The following is a 20866-nucleotide window of genomic DNA, read 5'->3' as shown; positions in this document are numbered from 1 at the left end:
ACTTATCCTCCCAACCAAAATCAAAAGCAAATTAAGTTACTGAAAATGTATTTACTTCTTGGGATGGAAGTATATGTGTCCTGTTTTCCCTTTTCCATCAGAGGCAGCTCCCTAAAAACCCAAAATACACACAGACACACTCTCTCTCAAACACAAACAAAACATGCATTCAAGTGATTGTTTTCATAACATTTTAACATTTAATAGAAACTATGTACGATAATTTTTTATTGTATCTTACATAAGATAGCCACTACAGAAATTTACATAGGTTAGAAGCAAGATGGATGGTTAAGGAGGGCCCAGTCCTGTGGGCTATTTTCTCAGAGGCTATAGGTCAGAGTTCACTGAGGGGAGGGGCTTCAGATTACCCAATTAGGTGAGAAGTGAGGAAAGGCTAAAACAGGCTGCTAGACAGAGATAAACAGCCATTGGGTCCATCAACATCCCTAGACTTGGGAAACAGCATTACAAAACTCTCTCTCCCCTTAGGCACAGTCCCCAAATACTCTCAATCTCAGCAGCTCTGATGGGAATCACCTGTCTCTCTTCCTTGCCTAGAGTGGGAAGACATCCACAATTTTTAGACACTATTGGTCCCTTCCCCCAACATGTGGTTTGACTATAGCACTCAGTAACCCAGAAGAAAAACAAGGTAGTCCAGGTTGTCCTTTAGTGAGAGACGGTCAGAAATACTTGTTTAAACGGGAAATACAAATCCTCCAAAGTCAACTGGTTCCCAAAGCAAACTATCAACTGACAGAAGCGGGTTCTGGCTTTCCGTTTGCAGTAGCCACTCCACTCTGAGGCAATGGCACAGAGCCTTTCTCAGAATTTCGGGATCCCTGTGATCTGCACCCATCTCCAGCCATCTGCATCTGGCCCTGTTAAAAGAAAAGTCACTTTGGTTACAAACTCATTAACTGTGGTCTGAAGCATGAATCTGACTTATATAATGCCCATGTATAGTAGCAACAAGAACAAGACAGCAGATGTAACTCTATGCGGTTGCTCTTCCCCATACTTAACTATCCCTGACCCTCGGAGTCAGAAGTCATTACTTGTAGCATTCCTGAGGCCCTCCCAATGGAAAGGAGAGCTGTGGGTTGTTTCTTCCAAATGAAATAGCCATTCTCTGCTGAGTTTCCAGAACAGCCAACAGATCACAGGAAGACAGTCCTCTGGGCCTCTGTTTGAAACCAACAGCTGTAGTATAACTGCAGGTCTTCAGTCAGAGCCACGAGTGTCCCACCCAAAGCTCAAAGAAAGAAGCCAAATCGTGCTGCTTGTGCTTAATTCTATGATGAAAACAATTCCAGGGCTGAACTCTCCCTTAAAGCAACAATTTTCTTACACTCCTTGTCTCAACCTTTTCTAGTTAGCTAAATAAATCTGTCCTGCTCTCCCAGATACGGGGACCAGGAGCTAGTAAGTGTTCTCTCTAAGGCCCATCTGGAGAACTGCCATCTGGAGCACCTGCACAGCTAGTGATGACAACCCCGACCCCCAGGAGTACATGCTGGCCACAGCCAGCAGGGGACCCTCTGCCTGGCTGGAGGTATTCTTCACTTGCCAAAATATCCACTGGGCCTTCAGCTATTTCTTTTACAGGATGATCTTCAAGGGTTACTGAAGGATCAAAAAGCAAGGGTGAAGGAGGGCACTGCATACCGTCACCCACAACATCCAAGTCCTAGGAAAAGAAAGAGAAAAAAGCCTATCAGCAATATCAAGGGGACCAATAAGCTAAAGTTGGCATTTTTCAGCAAACCTCGAAGAATTCTCCCTTACTTCCCTCACCCCTCGCCTACCTTTAAAACAAATAACGAGTTCCCCAGAGTGTGCAACAAATGGGATAAGATTGAAAAGCACTGAGAATTTTTTCCTTGCTGCCAAATATAAAGCACAGACCACTATAGTAGCTTTAAAAAGCATATCTTTTTTCAACAGAAAAATTCAGAGGCGAAGGTAGAACAGGAGCTACCAGGGGCTGGAGATAGAGGGGCAGTGGGAGTTACAGTTTAATGAGTCCAGTCTCTGTCTGCACTGCCAGAAAAGCCCTGGAAATTGATAGTGGTAATCGTTGCACAATGTTTTGAATGTACTTCATACCACTGAACTGTACACTTTAAAATGGTAAATCTTACATTACAAATATCTTACCACAAAAAGAAATATTTTTAAAAAGCATATACTGGAACTCCCTGGTGGTCCAGTGGTTAGGACTCTGCACTTTCACCACCAAGGGCACAGGTTCAATCCCTGGTTGGGAAACTAGGATCCACGTGACCAAAAAAAAAAAGGCATATACTTCTAAGACTAACTGTAGTTGGCATCTAAGTTCACCAGTGATGAATCTAATATGGACAATCAGCATACATGCAAATTAAAATGAAATACTGACTTAATAGATTGGACAATATGAGACCACTTGATTAATATTCTAATGGCCACAAAGCGAGCCAGGGAGCAAAAGAGGAAAGGGGATGGGGGAAGAAAGAAGGAAGATGAAAAACTCAAAGTCCTTCCGAATGGTCAGGAAATATTTTAGTTAAGTCCCTATCCCCACAGAGAAAAGTCCCTGATTCTTAAACCTAACATATCCAATTGCTCTTTAAAACACCCACACACAGGGGGACTTCCCTGGTGGTCCAGTGGTTAAGACTCTGAGCTCCCAATGCAGGGGACCCGGGTTCAATCCCTGGTCAGGGAACTAGATCCCGCGTGCCGCAACTAAGATCCCACACGCAGTGAGGAAGATCCCAAGTGCCACAACTAAGACCCGGCACAGCCAAATAAATAATAAAACACACACACACACACACACACACACACACACACACACGCACAAAACATTGTATTCTACAGACTATGTTTCTTCCAACTGAACTGGCCATTCCCGCAGAGGGGCTGAAGCCAACAGACCATAGGAAGACACTGCTCTTGGCTCCTGTGTGAAACCAATAGCTACAGCAAACTACTGGTCTTGATTCAGGGTCTAAAGCACTATAAAGGCTCAGACAATATGTCAAACTGACTTTCATCCCTCTGCTGTCTAAGCATCTCCTGCTAAACTCTGCTTCCCAAGAGTGAAAACAACCCAAGGGTTTGTACTCTCCTGTGTCCAAGCTACTTTATAGAGGCTCTATGTTTCCAGTAATTGAGCTTCTTGAGAAAAGCTAAGTTCTGTGCTTTTAGAATAAGTCTAAGAGTTTGAAATCCTTTCCCTTTCTTTGCTGTGCTGATCACCGAAAACAAGAATCACATCCTCAAGATAATTAAGGTAAAGAAAAGAACACAATTAAAGGACGTGCTGGACTTAAAGCTGCTCAACTTAAGCAGAAACATAAGGAAAAGGATACAGCTGGCTACCTAACATCTATGTCAGATGTGTTAGAAACTTCTGTACTATCCACAGAAACCACCATGTTCTCACACTGTTAAGTAAGACTGTGAACTGTTTTCTCCGATTCTTTTAGTATGCACAATTATTATGCACTTGATCCTTGAACAACGCCGTGGTTAGGGGCACCGATGCCCACAGTCAGAAATCCGTGTATAACTTCAGTCAGCCCTCTCTGTCCATGGTTCTATACCCTCAGATTCAACCAACTGTGGATCATGTAGACTGTAGTAAGAATTTACTGGGAAAAAAAGCTGTGTATAAGTGGACCTGCACAGTTCAAGCCCGTGTTATTCAAGGGTCAACTGTATAAATAATTAACTTGAAATTTAAAAGAACCCATTTAAGCTGTGTGGCAAAAGGTTTCCAAGTCTCAAGATAACAGTGGTACAGAAATTTTTCAAACAAAAACAGATACTGAAAAGGCTTTCCTCACATATTCAGTGTTGTCTTTTATAAGAATTAAAATTGGGAACAGGAACCTAAAATAAGAGAAGAAGAAAGGATCAGCAGAAATGCCTATCCTAAGAGGAATGAATCAGGACACAAAGACAGAATCCACATTTTGTTCTATGTCAAAAACAGAGCTCAAAAAACAAACACAAAAAGAGAGCAAGCTCAAAGTAATAGGATTAAGGTATTAAATTCTTATTTGTCAAATATCCTCGGATCAAAGGACAGAAAACAGGCAAGTGTTAATATCCAGAATGAAAGGCTGAACTTTTACCCATATGAATATCTGATACCTGGTCCTCCCACAAGTAAAGTTACCAGAAATTATTAATAAGTATAACAGAAATGATATCTAAGAAAGAACATAGGTAAGATTGCTGGGTGGAATTCACATAATTAAGAAATTATTTTTACCCAGCAAAAGACTAGTTAAATATATCCAGAATTTATGGGAGGACAAAAACTCTTTTCTAAAACAGAACTGTTTCAACATTTTCTGGAGAATTTTTACCTCCAAAGATTAAGAATAAAACTACTTTTTAACGACCAATGTGGTTCATCTAAAGTACATTAGTACAAACATAACAGATGATCAAGTACAAACAGCTGATTATCATTTTTAAACCTCTAACAAAGGTCCACCTTAAAAACCCATGAGATTCTCAAAAATCAACTTACTTCTCATACATTCTTTACAAAATTCACACCATAAAATAAATATTAAAAGATCTGACAATATATTTTTAAATGTTTAAAAATTAAGATTCCTTAAATGTCACTTTTAGGCTATGATCACATCTTATAATCTCTAATATTTTGTGTTACTATTCTCCAAAGAGCAAACAAGAACATAATCTTCAAACATACTGGAACAGTCATATTTTCTTAGCTCTAGATCATCAGAAGTTTAAGAAAACACTATTTAAAACTAACGCAAAAACATGTGAAAGGGGAAAAGCAAAAAGGTCAAAATAGCAATGGCTCTAGAAATTAACAGTCAGATGAAATAAAAGTTAATAACCTAGTACATCTATGTAAAATCCATGTGCTAGTTACTTACATATGTACATTAATATTTGAAGGGAATTTGGCAATGTAGTGATTAGGTTATTTTTTAGACCCTATAAATCTGCTCGTTACTAAGTTAAAAAAAAAAGGAAAGATAGCACCTCTTTGGGTTTTCTTCACATGTAAAATGAAGGGAAGTGGACAAAAATCTGTATCAATCTAGGGCTATCTATTCATTTACTCTCTTCAACATAATCTCATTGGAAAACTCTGGGAAGCACTGGAGTATATAATCTCTAAGGTTCTCATATTCTATGAATCTGTTTGAAAGAAACTTTTTAAAAAGCAATTATAATCAGGATTATAACAAAAATTATAAGTTTGTTATAAATGAAGTGACAAAAATCAAGTTCACTAATCCTACAAACAGTATACAGCCACAAAAGGAGGGGGCGTAGTTAACTGGCATCAGTTTACTCTTTTTGGGGGCCACTCTGCAGAGCTTGTGGGATCTTAGTTCCCCCACCAGGGACTGAACCCAGGCCACAGCAGTGAAGTGAAAGTGCCGGGTCCTAACCACTGGACTACCAGGGAATTCCCTGGAATCAGTTTACTCTTAGTGCCACTTTTTCAGATATTAGCCTGTCCTGATATATTTTCTTTAGTGAGCAACACTCGAGGCCACCCAAATCCTGCTTCTACCCCTAGGCAAACAATCTTGTAACCTATACTGAATTTTCCATTTAGATTTATCACTTTAAATATGTCATGGTTATATATTGATACAAGACACCTTTATTATGAAATTCATAAGAATTATCTTCAGAATAAATAATGAAGACCTTTATCCAAAAGGCTAAAGATTAAGCAAACTGCCAAAAAAAAGATGGAATGTCAACTGATCCCTGAAGTGAATGATATAGTAGGGTAGTGCTAATTAAGGAAACAAATGCAATCAGAGATGGGTTTATGCGCTGGGACCAATCAAGGAGCAGACTGAAAAAGGTAGAGTAGTGTACACACTTAGAAGGCTATAAAAGTAAATATTTAGGGAGATCACTGTTGTTCTGGTCCATTCACAACAGAATCTTTAATAACATATCAAAAATGAAAAACAGTATGCAGAGCTAAGTTTAGAGTCATTTTTAGGGGAGGACACATTAATCTGAAAATGAGAACTCTTATAGGGCCAAAACACAAATTTACATTGTCAAGTAGATATCAGAATTCATTTGTATTATTAAGATTCAAGTGAATTACTTACCTTGTGGATGGGTACCAAATTTCCCAGCGACACAAATCCAACCATAATCTTGACTTTCCCATTTCCCTTAGTTTAAAATTTCCCTTATCATTCCCTCAGAAAAAAAAAACTTCTGTAAATTTAAACTGTCTCTAAATGAATATGTTAACATACAAATACAACCATACACACATATCATTTCAAAAAACTTATCAGTTGTTTTTTTTTTTTTTCTTTTTTTTTTAAACCACAAAAGACTAACCTATTCTCACCATTAATAAATAAGGCCTTGCCTCAAGGGCCAACCAGAGCAGAGCTTCTCTAACTTACATCACTGAACTCCAGAGGTAAACTCTCAGTGGGCTGAAGCTCAGCAGCACTCAAGTACAGATCCATGGGGCCGGCTTCCAGATCGTCTGGCACAGACAGTACCTGCTCGGGCTTATACATCTGAGGAGGCAACTGGAAATGCAGTGGGCAGCAGGGATCCTCAGAGAGGCTTACAGGAACTGGTTTGTTGCAGGGTACCTCTTCAGACCCCTGGCAGCATTTGAAGAGAACCTGATTCGTGTCCTGACAAATATCTGTAGAAAAATGGTCAAGGGAAATAAAATGGATCTATCGGAGGCACAAAAAAGGAGGTGTCTGCCATGTAAAATTCAAGGTCTGGACAACACATGATATTTGGTTACATCTGATACAGAACCAAATGCAGGTAGCAATTTTTAAAGTTACTTCTCAAATTGTCATTTACTAGCATAACTCTAGCCCTACCAGTAATGTAAAACTAGTCCCCAACCTCCATTTAAAGTAGAGACACTAATCTTGTTCTCCCTATGAGTCAAATGAAAAACATTTCAAAACATAGCGCTAAGCAAACAGCAGTTAACAATCCTAGAAAACTGTACCTATTCAGAAGAACCATGTCATGGTAAATGCAAATAGCTTGCAGAGGCCCCTAGCAATCCCTTCCAAGAGTCAAGAGATACAATGTTGTTTCTGCTGTTAAGCAGAGGAGCAAAAAACGTCCTCAAAACTTTTTGAACCTTGTTTCCAAAATGTTTACATGATACATTTGTTTAAAGAAGCAGAGTGTTGGGGAAAATAGAAGCTCCAGTAATAGTAACTAGGTATCCTATCCTGACAGGAAATAAAATTAAATTTCCACACACACACCCTTTTTCAGGGGGGTGGTATCACTGGAGTCCTGTTATGATCCCAAAAACAAAGGGAAGAAGAGCACTTCACTGGTGGCACAGTGGTTAAGAATCCGCCTGCCAATGCAGCGGACACGGATTCAAGCCCTGGCCCGGGAAGATCCCACGTGCCGCAGAGCAACTAAGCTCGTGCACCACAACTACTGAGCCTGCGCTCTAGAGCTCACGTGCCACAACTACTGAAGCCCGCGTGCCTAGAGCCCATGCTTCGCAACAAGAGAAGCCACCGCACCGCAAGGAAGAGTAGCCCCCGCTCGCCGCAACCAGAGAAAGCCCGCGCACAGCAACAAAGACCCAATGCAGCCAAAAAAAAAAAAAAAAAATTTTTAAAAAAGAAAGGGAAGAAGAAAATAACTGCTTATGGCGCATGGAAAGAAGTAGTCCAGGAATGCTCCAGGAGCCCTAACAACTTCTCTTAAGGGTAGAAGCAGAAAAAGGCTATATTTCCAAGTTGGCAAATAAGTTCTGTGGGATGAATCAACATTGAAATCATGATCAGATAACAAAATTCTGATTCGAGTCACTCTACAAAATATTTTACTCAAGTTTTATCATTTCCTGAAATCCTAACTACATGGTTATTTTCCCTAGATTAATAGACAACTATTATTTCAAACTTGGGCCTATTTTTTAAACCAGAAAGCAAAATTTTCTGTAAACTGTACCCAGGATTATGGAAGAATGGGTAATTTTTATCCCCCAAATTTTAAGGTAATTTTTTGAAGTTAAAAAAATCTAATGTACATTATAAATTTTAAACCTAATAAACCCTCTTGAACAAAAGCCATATTTTTCAATCCATTCCTTAGAACTTGATAAACTCTAAATTAGAGTTTCATAGCATTGCCACCACTGGCATTACGGCTATCTATCTGTGCACTGTAGAATGTTTATTAGCAGCATTCCTGGCCTCTGGCCACTAGATGTCAGTAGCACCCCCATCAGAGTTAAGACAAAACAAAAAAGTCTCCACACACTGCCAAATGGGGTACAAAGTGGCCTCGGTTGAGAACCACTACTCTAAAGGAACAGTATATAGCTCAAAGTAAACAAATAATTATTCAATGAAAATCAGCGCTCAAATGAACAAACATGAATCTGATGGGAACAATCAGGTTTGCAACCTCTATGTGCTTAAGAAGCTCAATCTTATTTAAATTATTAAAATTTTAAATGTGAATCCATTAAATTGTTTCAATTGGAACCTTTTTCATGTAATTTGAAGGATTTTCACAAGTCTCTTATTTATTTAATATCACAGTATCCTTGAAAAGCCCTCCCCCATCCTCCTCCACCCCCTTTCCTTTCAGATAGGGACAACAGACAAAGAAGGGAATGGTTGACCTACAACTAGAGTCTGGGTCCTTCACTTTCAGTCCAGTGGTGTCTCCATTAGACCAGAGTAAAGAGTTAACAGGTCACCAATGGCAGTCGCATCTTTCTCTGGGATAAGGACTTAAGGAAGGGTAAGTGACTTAGGCAACTACAGAGTGGAAAGGAAAAGAGCATAAAAGAGAAAATAATACTTCCCTTCTCTTTTCACATACATTTTCAACTTTGCTTTTTAAAATATTAATATTCTAATAAACTATCTTGAGTATAGTGCTGTAAGTCTAAAATACTCAATATCCATAAACTGGGTGTTTTGCCTTATAAAGTAATTCAAGGTCACTGAAGAAAACCTGAAAAGTACAAAGCAGAGGGAAAAAGGGCATTCATAACCCCACCATCCAAAAATAGTCACATTTCTGTTACATTCCCTCCTAGTATTAGTTCCATGTAGTTAAAACATACTCTACCGAATTCCATACTCTATTTTTGTCACTATCAAACATTTTCCTATGTCATTCATAAATTTTGTTAAATATAATGTTTAATTCCTGAACATATTCCATACTATGCTGTGTCACAGTTTTCCTCTCTATTCCCCATCTCTGAAAATTTTAAGGCTCTCTCCGGTTGGAGGAATTCTGTGTAACAATAATCATCTGTATTTGATTATCGTCTTAAAATAAATTCTCAGAGGTGACGTTATCATATCAAAGAATATGAATATTCTCAAACTGCTTTCTAAAAGCCTGTGCCACTTTACAGTTCCACTGGCAGAGTTCAGAAAGGCCCATTTCACCATTCTCTCACAAACTTTTGAAACTTTCTCATTAAATCTCATACATAGATAAGTCTCAAATTTATAGATTAGGGAATTCCCTGGCAGTGCAGTGGTTAGGACTCAGGGCTCTCACTGCCAGGGCCCAAGTTTAACCCCTGGTCCGGAAACTAAGATCCCACAAGCCGTGCGGCACAGCCAAAAAAAAATAAGTATGGATTAAAAAAACTTCCTTGTTTTATTTCTTATTTCACTTATTTATAGTAAAGGTAAATACTTTTCAACTATCAGCCACTTCTACTTTTAATCTGTCCATAGATAGCCTTTGCCCAATTATGTTTTGAGCATTTATCTTTAGTTTTTAATTACTCTGCACAAGAATTTTATATATTAAGGACAGTAATCCTTTACCAGACATTTGTTACAATAATTAATAAATCGGTAAAATATTTAATAAGCAGAATAGAGAAAAAATCAGTTTTCCTTTCAAAAGAGCAAGAAAGTCTTCCTTCCCTTCTTATTAAAGAAAATACATTTTACTTTCCAAATATTTGTATATCTTGCCAGGCAAATGAAATCCAGCAAGATTTATGCCTTTCATATAATGAAGATCACCATATTTAAATAGTGCATTTACTGTGAAAGTAACTTTCTCAACGTCCACCATATAGATGCACTTTCACAATTCAATATACAGCTCAAAAACTTTTACAGCCCACTAGTAAATGTAAGTTTCCTATCTGAATGAAGTCTAAAATACACAAGTCAGGGTCCTGACCATAAATGGATAATATTCAAAGAAAGATCACATTTCAGAATCATCCAACTGTTTTTGGATCCTCAGCAATTTTTTTGTAGTAATTGGATTTAACAGTATTATAATTCTAATGAATGAGTTAATAAATCAGGGATCTCTAAATTTTGGAATCCCAATACTAATCAACTACAAGTGAGTATTAGCCCATATCTATCACCAATGACAGATGTTTCTTTCTAATGAATTGACCATTACATTTCCAAAGTTCTGAAATGGCCAACAGACCATAGAAAGAGATTTCTTTAGGCTCCTGCTTGAAACCAACAGCTTCAGCAAACTGCTGGCCTTGATTCAGGGCCAAAGGAAAACAAAGACCTTCAATTAACTAAACTATCACAGATCCCCACTAGCCTTCAGTCTAGCTAGCAAACTGAACAGAGCAAAAAGATACGGGTAAGGCAGTGTCTGGTCATTGGAAGAGACTGATTGGAACAACGAACATCATCCACAAAGGCCAAGCACCTCTGACTGGAACGAGTGGTATGGGCCTAAAATGGAGAAAACAGGTCAGTCAAAACAAATTATCTATGAAAACACTTACTTATATAAGAAAACTGTATCCTTAAAGCCTAGAAACTTGAACATTTAACAAATTTATTCACCAATACTGTGCAAAAGGAAAAAAAAATGTAAACCTCGTGTCCAAATAATGAATCAACCATAATTCGAAATACAATTCCTCCGTATTACAAAAGTGTGAGATACACAGCCTAATGGTTTTCAAACGATTTTGTCTTTTAGCAGAACCCTTTTTAAATCGTAATCTTACGTCGAACCTCAAAAAATAGAAAAGATAGGGCTTCCCTGGTGGCGCAGTGGTTGAGAGTCCGCCTGCAGATGCAGGGGACACGGGTTCGTGCCCCAGTCCGGGAAGATCCCACGTGCCGCGGAGCGGCTGGGCCCGTGAGCCATGGCCATTGAGCCTGCGCGTCCGGAGCCTGTGCTCTGCAACGGGAGAGGCCACAACAGTGAGAGGCCCGCGTACCGCAAAAAAAATAAATAAATAAAATAAAATAAAATAAATGGAATTACTCTTTTTTTTTAATTTATTAATTTTATTTTATTTTTGGCTGCGTTTGGTCTATGTTGCTGGCTTTCTCTAGTTGCATCGAGTGGGCTACTCTTTGTTGCAGTGTGCGGGCTTCTCATTGCAGTGGCTCCTCTTGTTGCGGAGTACGGGCTCTAGGTTCGCCGGCTTCAGTAGTTGTGGTGCACGGGCTCAGTAGTAGTGTCTCAAGGGCTCTAGAGTACAGGCTCAGTAGTTGAGGCACACAGGCTTGGTTGCTCCACAGCATGTGGGATCTTCCGGGACCAGGTTTCGAACCTGTGTCCCCTGCATTGGCAGGCGGATTCTCAACCACTGTGCCACCAGAGAAGCCCAAAAATGGACTTACTCTTACTGATGCAGAGACCAGGGGCTTGAGGAACAAATTTAAGAATAATTGCTTAACTCTGCTTGTCAACCTTACTTCCTGACCTTCACTGCTCCTATTATTCTGCCTTCTAAAACAAGAGTCCCAATCTATTAGGCATTCTGTGCCTGTTTCTGAAGCATTTCTGAACCAAATAACTTAGAAATCTATGGCAACCCTTCAATATGCAGATGAAAACAGAGTTCAGTTATCAGTGCAGGTACAGAATTGATCAGAAGGGATCCAAAACCCATGTCTCTGCACTTCCAGATAAGTGCTCTTTTCAATAAACCCCACGTCCAGTAAGTTAGATTTCAGAACCAAGACTATACAACAGTGTTTTGACAATTACCCTAACTTTGTAAATAAAACATATGTAACACCTTAGAGGTATATACAAAAATTACCTGTTGGGCGGCACCATCTGTGGCCAGCATTCTGCGCTCCTTCAGCTGCCTATGTAGTAAGGCTTCCACTCCATAGCGCTGACGATACCGCCGAAGACATTTTAGACGCTTTAAGTTCTCTCGTTCTTTGGCAAGAAGTCCCTCTGGGCCAGTCAGGAGACTACTACCTAGAACGTCACAACAGTCAAGATGTTATCTGCCAAGCAACCAATCAAGGATGTGTCCCCAAACTAACAAGAAGAAAACAGAGAAATCTGCCCATACAACAGTTTCAAAAGCAAATCCTTCTCCAGTCCAGGTAACAAGACAGAAGTCTAACTACTACGAAATTCACATGTTGAACCCACAACAGCTTATCGGAACTGGCATAAAACTTGCCTAGAGCTTCATGTTCCACTTTGCGATTGTGTAAGTAACGTCGCTTCTTCTCTTTGAGTAGATGCTGAAGTCGTTTAAACTGGTCAATGTACAAAGACTGCAAACGAATAAGCTTCTCACGCATAATCAGGGCCACTTCTTCCGCTGTGTAGACACCAGCATGCCTAAAATAAAAGAGACAATTCAAAAAGGATAAGAAAGCACAACAATAAAACCCAAGCTTAGAAGGAAAAAGGAGTGAAGGTGAGACTTAGATTTGCTATTCAACAGTCAGTGCTGAGACAATCACCTTATTAAACAGGAATGTTTTCACACAGCATTTTACCATTCAAGTTGTTACTCAAAAATAAAACAAAAAAGAAAATTCCCAAGAATGGATACTAATGTACGATATCACAGTATGGGAAAGGGGAAATGTTTCATTATTTTCCCCACTTATTTGCATTATGTTTAAATAGGAGTAAAGATATAGAATACTCAAAATTTTTATTAATCTACATTCTTGTTCCATTTAATAATTTAATACAGAAAAATCACAGTCAGGACAGCTTAAGAGTGTTTAATTTAGCAGCATGTATCTCAATACATTTTAATTAAAGCACAAAAGATAACAAACAATTATGACTTCTAATTTAAAAATATACTCGTAGGGAAATACACTGGTGGTCCAGTGGTCAGGACTCCGTGCTTTCACTGCTGAGGGCCCGGGTTCAACCCCTGGTCCGGGAACTAAGATCCCACAAGCCACATGGCCAAAAATAAATTAATTAAAATTAAATAGAAATAAAAAATAAAAATACACTTGTATTTTGGAGTTTACACAGGCCCTCAAAACACTGGTCACAATGGCTAGTCAATGTCCTCAGCTCATTTTAACAATATTCTCAAAATATCGTACCCTGGAGTAACCCTTTGCCGAAGATCTAGATCCACAGCAACTTTATTAAGTTTTTTTTTTAAATAAATTTATTTATTATTTATTTTTGGCTGCGTTGGGTCTTCCTTGTTGCACGCGGGCTTTCTCTAGTTGCGGTGAGCGGGGGCCACTCTTCGTTGCAGTGCACGGGCTTCTCATCGCGGTGGCCTCTCTTTGTTGCGGAGCATGGGCTCTAGGCGCACGGGCTTCAGTAGTTGTGGCTCACAGGCTTAGTTGGTCTGCGGCACGCGGGATATTCCCCAACCAGGGCTTGAACCCATGTCCCCTGCCTTGGCAGGTGGATTCCCAACCACTGTGCCACCAGGGAAGCCCAACTTTATTAAGTTTTGCCACCAACTATATGAATCAACAGAACTTAAAAAAAAAAGTATTCTAGTGATTAATGAGGTCGCATAAGCAAATCAGTTTAAATGTCAGTTTAATTAAAGACTGGTTCCTGCCTCTGATTTAACTCAAAGTTTAAGGGATTAACTGCAAATTTAAAAGATTTTTGGTTCCATTTGTCTTATGTGATCATTATATAAACAGAAAGAACAAGCTAGATATATACCCTGACTTGCTATTTTCATATTTTGACTGAGTAAAAATTATTTCTGTTATTTAAAAGGCAATACACACAAATTACATACTAATTTTGAATCCAAAAATATGTGCTCTTTAAAATTTAACTCTTAAATCACTGAAATACACAGAATAAAATTATTAACTTTAGGACTGAAAGCAAGTAATCTCTGCCAAAAACTTTTCCTAAATATAAATAGGAGACAAAACTACCTGTGTATAAGAGAACTACAACTACAAAGTACTCTGATAAAAATAAGTGAAAAGAAATTAAGAACCAAAACATGAAAAAAAACCCAGATAATTACAGAAATGACAAAATCTAAGACTATCAGAAAATGTGAAAAGGTTTTAAAAATATCTAAGGTCTAAAAAAGGTGACTAGGTTATTCATATTCAGGAAAATGGGGCATGTCTGCATTAATATGTCTGTACCCCCTAAAATACTGAGGCCTTAACATAGTAGCAAGTTTGTTAAAATGAAATTAATTTCATTGTACCCTGTCAGAAGAGAATTTAACCAATGATCTGGGGACTATAATTTATAAATGGGAAGCCACTAAAATTAGAATTTACTACAAATCATTTGGGGTGGGGGTGGGAGAGGATGAGCGCCCTAACTAATATGAATGCCTAGTTCATGTGAAAAATGGATCATTTATTTAAAGATGGATGTCCCAGACATTCACAGCTAGTTATTAAAGTCATGTACTAATTCTTCTTGCTCTGATATACACAAATATAAATGTAGGATTTATTATTAGAATTCAACTTCAAAAAAGAGAGTCACCTTATATTCTATTAAATAGTGTCTCTTTTTAAAAGTGCATTCTCTCAAATTTCTTCATTTTGATAACAATGATGAAGACTCAATAACCTGAAATGACCTTTACCAAAACAAGTTCTGGATGCGTGTAGAGGTCACATGATAAAACTTACTTTTTAAATAGGGAAAGATTTAACAATTACTCTTAAGCTAAAATTTCACCAGTGTTGGATGATCCTGGAAACAAGCTTTTAAAGATTACTTTTTACAAAGCAATTAAGCAAATGATTATTTTGAAAGAAATCACATACATGTACCTACAATGGGGAAAAATATGCCAACAATAATTCTAGGTAGGATAAAATCTCTAATGACATCATCATAAACAATTCAAAAGGAACCCTTTCTGAAACAAGCAAGTGAAGATATATGCTATAAACTGTTAATGATTCAAAAATGATAACAAAAACACTGGCACCAGGACTTCCCTGGTGGCACCGTGGTTAAGAATCCACCTGCCAATGCAGGGGACACGAGTTCAATCCCTAGTCTGGGAAGGTCCTACATGCCACGGAGCAATTAAGCCCATGCGCTACAACTACTGAGCCTGTGCTCTAGAGCCCACCAACCACACCTACTGAAACCCGTGTGCCTAGAGCCCAGGCTCCGCAATAAGAGAAGCCACCGCAATGAGAAGCCCACACACCGCAACGAAAGTAACCCCCACTTGACGCAAGTAGAGAAAGCCCGCATGCAGTAACAAAGACCCAACGCAGCCAAAAATAAATAAATAAATAAAAATTAGCACCAAAGATGAAAATTCTTAATTAAAAGAATTTCACTACTTATATTAAATATAATATGTAACCACATTAATGAATTAAATATTGTAAGCAGACAATTAACAACTCTATTTACATCTCTAAAAATGCATATACGTATAGTACTATTTACTCCCGCTGGTGGGTATCTCCAGGTATGGAGGACCAACTACGGGACTTGAGCATCCTTGCATTTTGGTACCCGGGTCAGATCCTGGAACCAATCCCCCTCAAATTATGAGGGACAACTGGATTTTAGTTGGTCAAAAATTTTTTTAAATAGTATCACTGGGAGAATTAAGGAAAGCCTTATATTTAGTTACCTAATAGTTGAGCACATCTGGGGCTTTATTTTCCCCTTTGAATGTTTCTTTTAAAGGAAACTAACATCAAGTACCTAGTCCTCTTAACATTTATACTTCTCATAAAATTAACTGGTATTTCGGTTTATATAGCAATCTCTTGTTAAGTCAGATTAGAATGAATGTGTCCGCTAGAGACTGATCCACTCTAGATTACTACTAACAAAATCGAGTTTCTGGACCTTCAAAACTGAGCGTTTACCACACCAAAAGACAGTCACTCTGTGACCCTACAGTGTGTACACCTCCTCAAAGAAGCAAGTTTGGCATTTCTAGAAGCACAATGGAGGAGGGGGGGAAAAAAAACAACATATATGTTGCTTGGTATAAAGCTTCTAGCGTAAAAGAATCCTGAAACAAACATTCCTTCTCAAACTACTTAGATGGACTCTCCAAACAAGTACTTCCTGAATAGCTTACTACATCGAGATTAGTTAAATAGATGAAATTATTCTACTCAGAAAGTGTAATCGTAAATGACCTCTTATAAACTTCAGAATCCAAGGAACGAAGAAAATGCTATTCTAAGAATTTGTCAAACACAGTCAAGTCTAGAAATTCACTACCCCTCCCACTATTCAGAGTTCTTCCACCTGACTGTCAGTGAGAAGTGTCATGAGACAGAAATCAGAAAGAAAACAAAAACTCAACCCAAACCATGAGACATAGAAACATGAGACTTCTGAGTGGCAATATGTCTACAACTCCAAAGCGAACATGGGTTAAGTAACAAGCAGAACCTTAGTAAGATATAATTAGGTTGATTACTCACTTCTGGGTTTCTAAATCAGTTTCTCTTTCTTAGGCATGAAACCAAAGGAAGCTCCTGAACACCTTTTAATTTTTCTTAAACAAATAAATTAATCAGACAGAACTTTGCAAAAAAAAGTAGTTATTCAAATATAATCACTTTATTATTCCTGAGGTTTAAGCCAAGAACCAATTCACATCAATTTTCTCTTCTCTAACTGATCTCCACCCACCTCCCACTCCTATGTCCAAGAAATCTATTTTCTCCCCTATACTTTCTCATGTGTAGAATCTGATGTCCCCAAATTTTCCCAAATTACAAGACTTCTAAAAAAAGAATCAAATCCTACCCTGAAGCAAGATGGTGATGAACAATGACACTTTAATATGCAGAAGCTATTTATTACTGCTCACAAATAGCTATCTTCAACCCTCCTAGGTTATTAATCTACTAAACAGCATGCAGTACTACATTCCACATACTAACTACTAAAATATTTAAAAGCCCTATGTGGAGTTACAACTTACTTTAGGGGATCTTCTTGATCACTGTCTATGCTATCAGCTTCACTGTCAGGGTCACCTCTCCATGTCTGATCCACAGTAATGGGTTCCTGCTCCCCATCACTCCAGCTGTCTTCATCTGAGGCAAGGAAGGGAGAGCAGCCATTAAGACTTCCCACCTCTGTAACTCCACCACACAAAACTAGATTGCTTAACACATCAACCCAAATCTTAAAATTAAAAAAGCTTAGTACAGAGGCACTGACAAACAAAAATGGCTTAAGAAAATACATCCCAAGTATGAGTACTTGTAACGCAAATGAGTTAACCATGCCCTCAAAGGGACAGAAAGGCCAACTCAAAATTATTCTGTTTCCTGAAATTACCTTACCTAGCAAAGATGGTACGTATAAAAACAGCATTGAAGGAAAGAGTCAAACTCAGGGTAGTAAACCTAAGCACCCACTACTTAAAACCAAAAAGAATAGTGAACAACATGGCAATCCTAAATTCTCACCAAACTGCCTACGAATTAACAATAATATTGTACTATCAAGTGGCAAGTATGTTCAAGGCACTGTGCTAAACCAAATTAAGTTCTTCGTTAACTTTTTTCCTCCTTTTTCATTCTGGGAGAGAAGACCCTTACCCAGAATTCGGCTGGCTTCACTGCGGCTACTTTCTGGAGTCTGAGGACCCAGCTCTGACTTGGCATATGAGCTCAGCTGGCATAAGAGTGTTTCACCCACAGGCCCTGTATTGGTCTTCTTCATTTGAGCATGAAGTGCAAGGGCATTCCTACGGGCATGTTCAGCACAGAAGGACACCCTAAGGAGACAAAATATCAACATTTTATACTCTGGTTCTCTCTTAAAAGAGTTCAACTATTTTCACAGACACTGATCTTTAGATCATTTTCAGGAAACTAAAATGACTATTATCTTCATTTATAAATTAAAAATGCCAGTAAAGCTAAATAATTTAACTGGCCCAAGGTCAACTCATTTGGTATTACTAATGGGAAATGCAGGGAGCATAACCTAGTAGTGCTCTATCCATCAAACAAAACATTCCATCTCTAAAAATGCTGACATCATTTCACAACAAATCAAAGAGATTCACTTTCATCTTTCAAAATTGGTTCTGGAAGACAACATTTTACTTCAGTATCAATCCACTGTAGGTAATAAGATGCAGGCCACAATTTTAAAACCAAATGATATATGCAGAATTATCTAGTCATGTTTCTGCATAGATACTTTTGCTTAAATGATGAAAGCTATGAAGTTTTTCCCAGAAAAATACATATACATTAATACGATTTTGCATTATTACCTAAGGCTCAAGGACAGCCAAGAGTCGTGGAACCTAGGGTTAAGAATAATCCTTATTTTACAGATAAGGGAAAAGATCCAAAGAGATAACAAAGTGACCCAAATGGGAGTTGTCTCCTTACAGTTTTCACCATTTTTTTAAATTTTCGAAGGATATACCCATAACGTCAATTTTACAAGCACGTGACATAAAAAACTAGGCAGCTATTCCCAACCCACATCATGCCACATCCTCCTCTTACTTAAAAACTGAAAGTACAAACGACAGATATCTATACATATATACCCATCTTTCTTCTCAGGCTTTGGGGCAGCACTGGGACATCTTTTTCCATTCTTCGTAGATATATAACTACACTGCTTGAAAGGGGCATTCTTGTCTTCAAGTATATGCTTAATGCAAAACTCCTGCCCCTCCAGACGAGGTTGCGAGCATGGGCGATGAGTAAACGAACAAGATAGGGGCTCCTGAGACCTGGGCACTGGGGTGATCCTCCCCCGACTGGTCGGCAAGACGTGGATCCGAATCCTGTTCATACCAAAACCTGCAGGGTCACACAAAAGATCAAAAAGCCCTTACCCTTCCCGAAAATTCCTGCTCCACGATATCTGGGCAGACTGCGCATGGCTTCTAAAAGACAAGCGGAAGTCACGCTCCTTAACTCCCCTCCGTCCAGGTCCCCCCCAGGCGTTAGTGAATTTGCCTCACCTCAACTTCCCAGTCCAAGCCCACTCCCCACCCCGACCACCGCCAGGCTGAAAGCATCTCAAGGGCTCGCACAGCCGCAGCACGAGGGCGAAGCGCCAGCGCCGGCCCCACGCGGCGCGGCAAACCCGCAGGGCCACCCGCCACCCCCGCCTCCGCGCACGCTGCCTTTGTCCCGGCCCGCCTCAGAGCTCACGGCTGGGCCCTGCCCATCCTCGGCGGCCCGTGCAAGCGCCATTTTGTCCTAAAGCTCCGGGCACCGGAGAATCTGGGTTCTGGGAGCCTAGAGGAGACTGACTCTGACGCTGACTTGAGGCAGAGTAGCAGCTCGGAACGGACAGACGGGGCAAGCAGCAGCTTAACTGCAAAGGCGAAGAGCAAGCGCCGCCGCCATCTTACCTTTGCAGCCACGCCACGCTGCTTACGGTCTGGCAGCGCCAGTCGCTTCTAACCATTCCTTTCCGGGCTTCCAACCGCTGATTGGCTACTGCGCCTACAACTCTGTGTCACCATTGGCTACCTATCAAGCCTGGGAGGGCGGGGCGCTGAGAAAAGGCGCGGCTGGGTGGCTAGAAGAGCTGTCTGTCGGTAACTCAGCTCCAGAGAGAGTGAGGCAGAGGGAGCGCGGGCTGTGGAACGCGCTCGCTGAAAACGATGACTTTCCATCTCCCATCATCGCTGGTGTTCAGGCCGCATTTGGCCTCTCTTGTCTGTGGTCCTAGGCCGCGGCTACCTCACCACCCCTAAACAGTAGGTACAAAATCGACATATAGAGGCCAAAGGTTCACTGTACATTTGACTCTCAGTGTTTACAGGAAAAGGCTTTAGTTTTGTGAACAGTTCACTGATGGAAACATTTTTTGAATGCTTATTAAGTCTGGGAAATTACATATATAAACATTTAATTTTCAGAACAATCCTAAGAGGAAGAAGCTATAATCTCCATTTTACAGATAATAGAGAAACAGAATGAGCCCATATCTAGTAATTAGGGGAAGAAGGCGAATTTGAACCCAGCCCTCATTTTTTATCCCTTTTATTCCCTCTCATATAGTGAAGAGCATTGGATTGAGAATTAGGAAATATGAGTTCTCGTTGCGGCCTTGATTCTCTAAAATGCTCTACAATTCCGTGCTAAATAATGCAGCTATATAGAAATGGCAGACACAATCCCAATTTTATCATCCTCTAAGCATCTTTAGTTAAAAGCATCTCTCCCTTCTTCCATCTCCACCACGCCTCTGGTAGACACGAACCAACATTTTCTCCCCATAACCCTTCTGGATCTTTTTTGCATCCCATCCTTCCCAAGCTCTCACCTGCTGTCAGTTTCATTTAAGTAAGCTGTTTCTCCATTACCAATGAGCAGGTGAGCGTGGTTCAGTAGTGAGCGTAGAGAATCTACAAAGCTGGAGAACAGCAGTTTAGGCATAAGAAGTGATTAAAACCGAAATGGGTAGAGAGCTTATACCTCCCGTTTCCCAGAGATTAGGGCAGTCCTAGAAGGCCATTTCATGAGATTCATTCATTTATTGAGCACCTAAATGCCAGGCACTGGGGATACAGGGAGAACAAGAACAATAAACCTGCTCTTTTGGAGTAAACATTCTAGAGTAGTTTGGGATTGTAGATGCAATACAGCCATTAAATAGCAGCTCTGAGTTATATACATAAGCAAAC

General features: G+C 39.5%; 1 protein-coding gene across 4 annotated transcripts; it reads right to left on the bottom strand.

The window, feature by feature from the left end:
• Window positions 1–219: 219 nt before the first annotated feature.
• KANSL2 (KAT8 regulatory NSL complex subunit 2) lies at window positions 220–19679 on the bottom strand. 4 transcript variants are annotated; one of them, XM_079938376.1, is made up of 10 exons: window positions 19586–19679; window positions 18767–19025; window positions 17796–17974; window positions 17171–17285; window positions 12442–12609; window positions 12068–12230; window positions 10640–10736; window positions 6438–6691; window positions 1574–1693; window positions 220–884 (listed from the first exon to the last, which is right to left on the bottom strand). In XM_079938376.1, the coding sequence occupies exons 2-10, from the start codon at window positions 19015–19017 to the stop codon at window positions 753–755; spliced, it is 1479 nt and encodes a 492-aa protein (XP_079794502.1). In that variant the 5' UTR covers window positions 19018–19025; window positions 19586–19679; the 3' UTR covers window positions 220–752. The 4 variants fall into 4 exon arrangements, with proteins under 4 accessions (XP_079794502.1, XP_079794503.1, XP_079794504.1 ...); XM_079938377.1 differs by having other exon boundaries at window positions 6540–6691; XM_079938378.1 differs by having other exon boundaries at window positions 18956–19025; window positions 19586–19633.
• Between the last annotated feature and the right edge of the window lie 1187 nt (window positions 19680–20866).

Source organism: Stenella coeruleoalba, assembly GCF_951394435.1.
Source record: "Stenella coeruleoalba genome assembly, chromosome: 11".
Lineage (NCBI taxonomy): Eukaryota > Metazoa > Chordata > Mammalia > Artiodactyla > Delphinidae > Stenella > Stenella coeruleoalba.
Note: the sequence above shows the minus strand (reverse complement) of the source record. Positions and strands in the feature narration are given on the sequence as shown.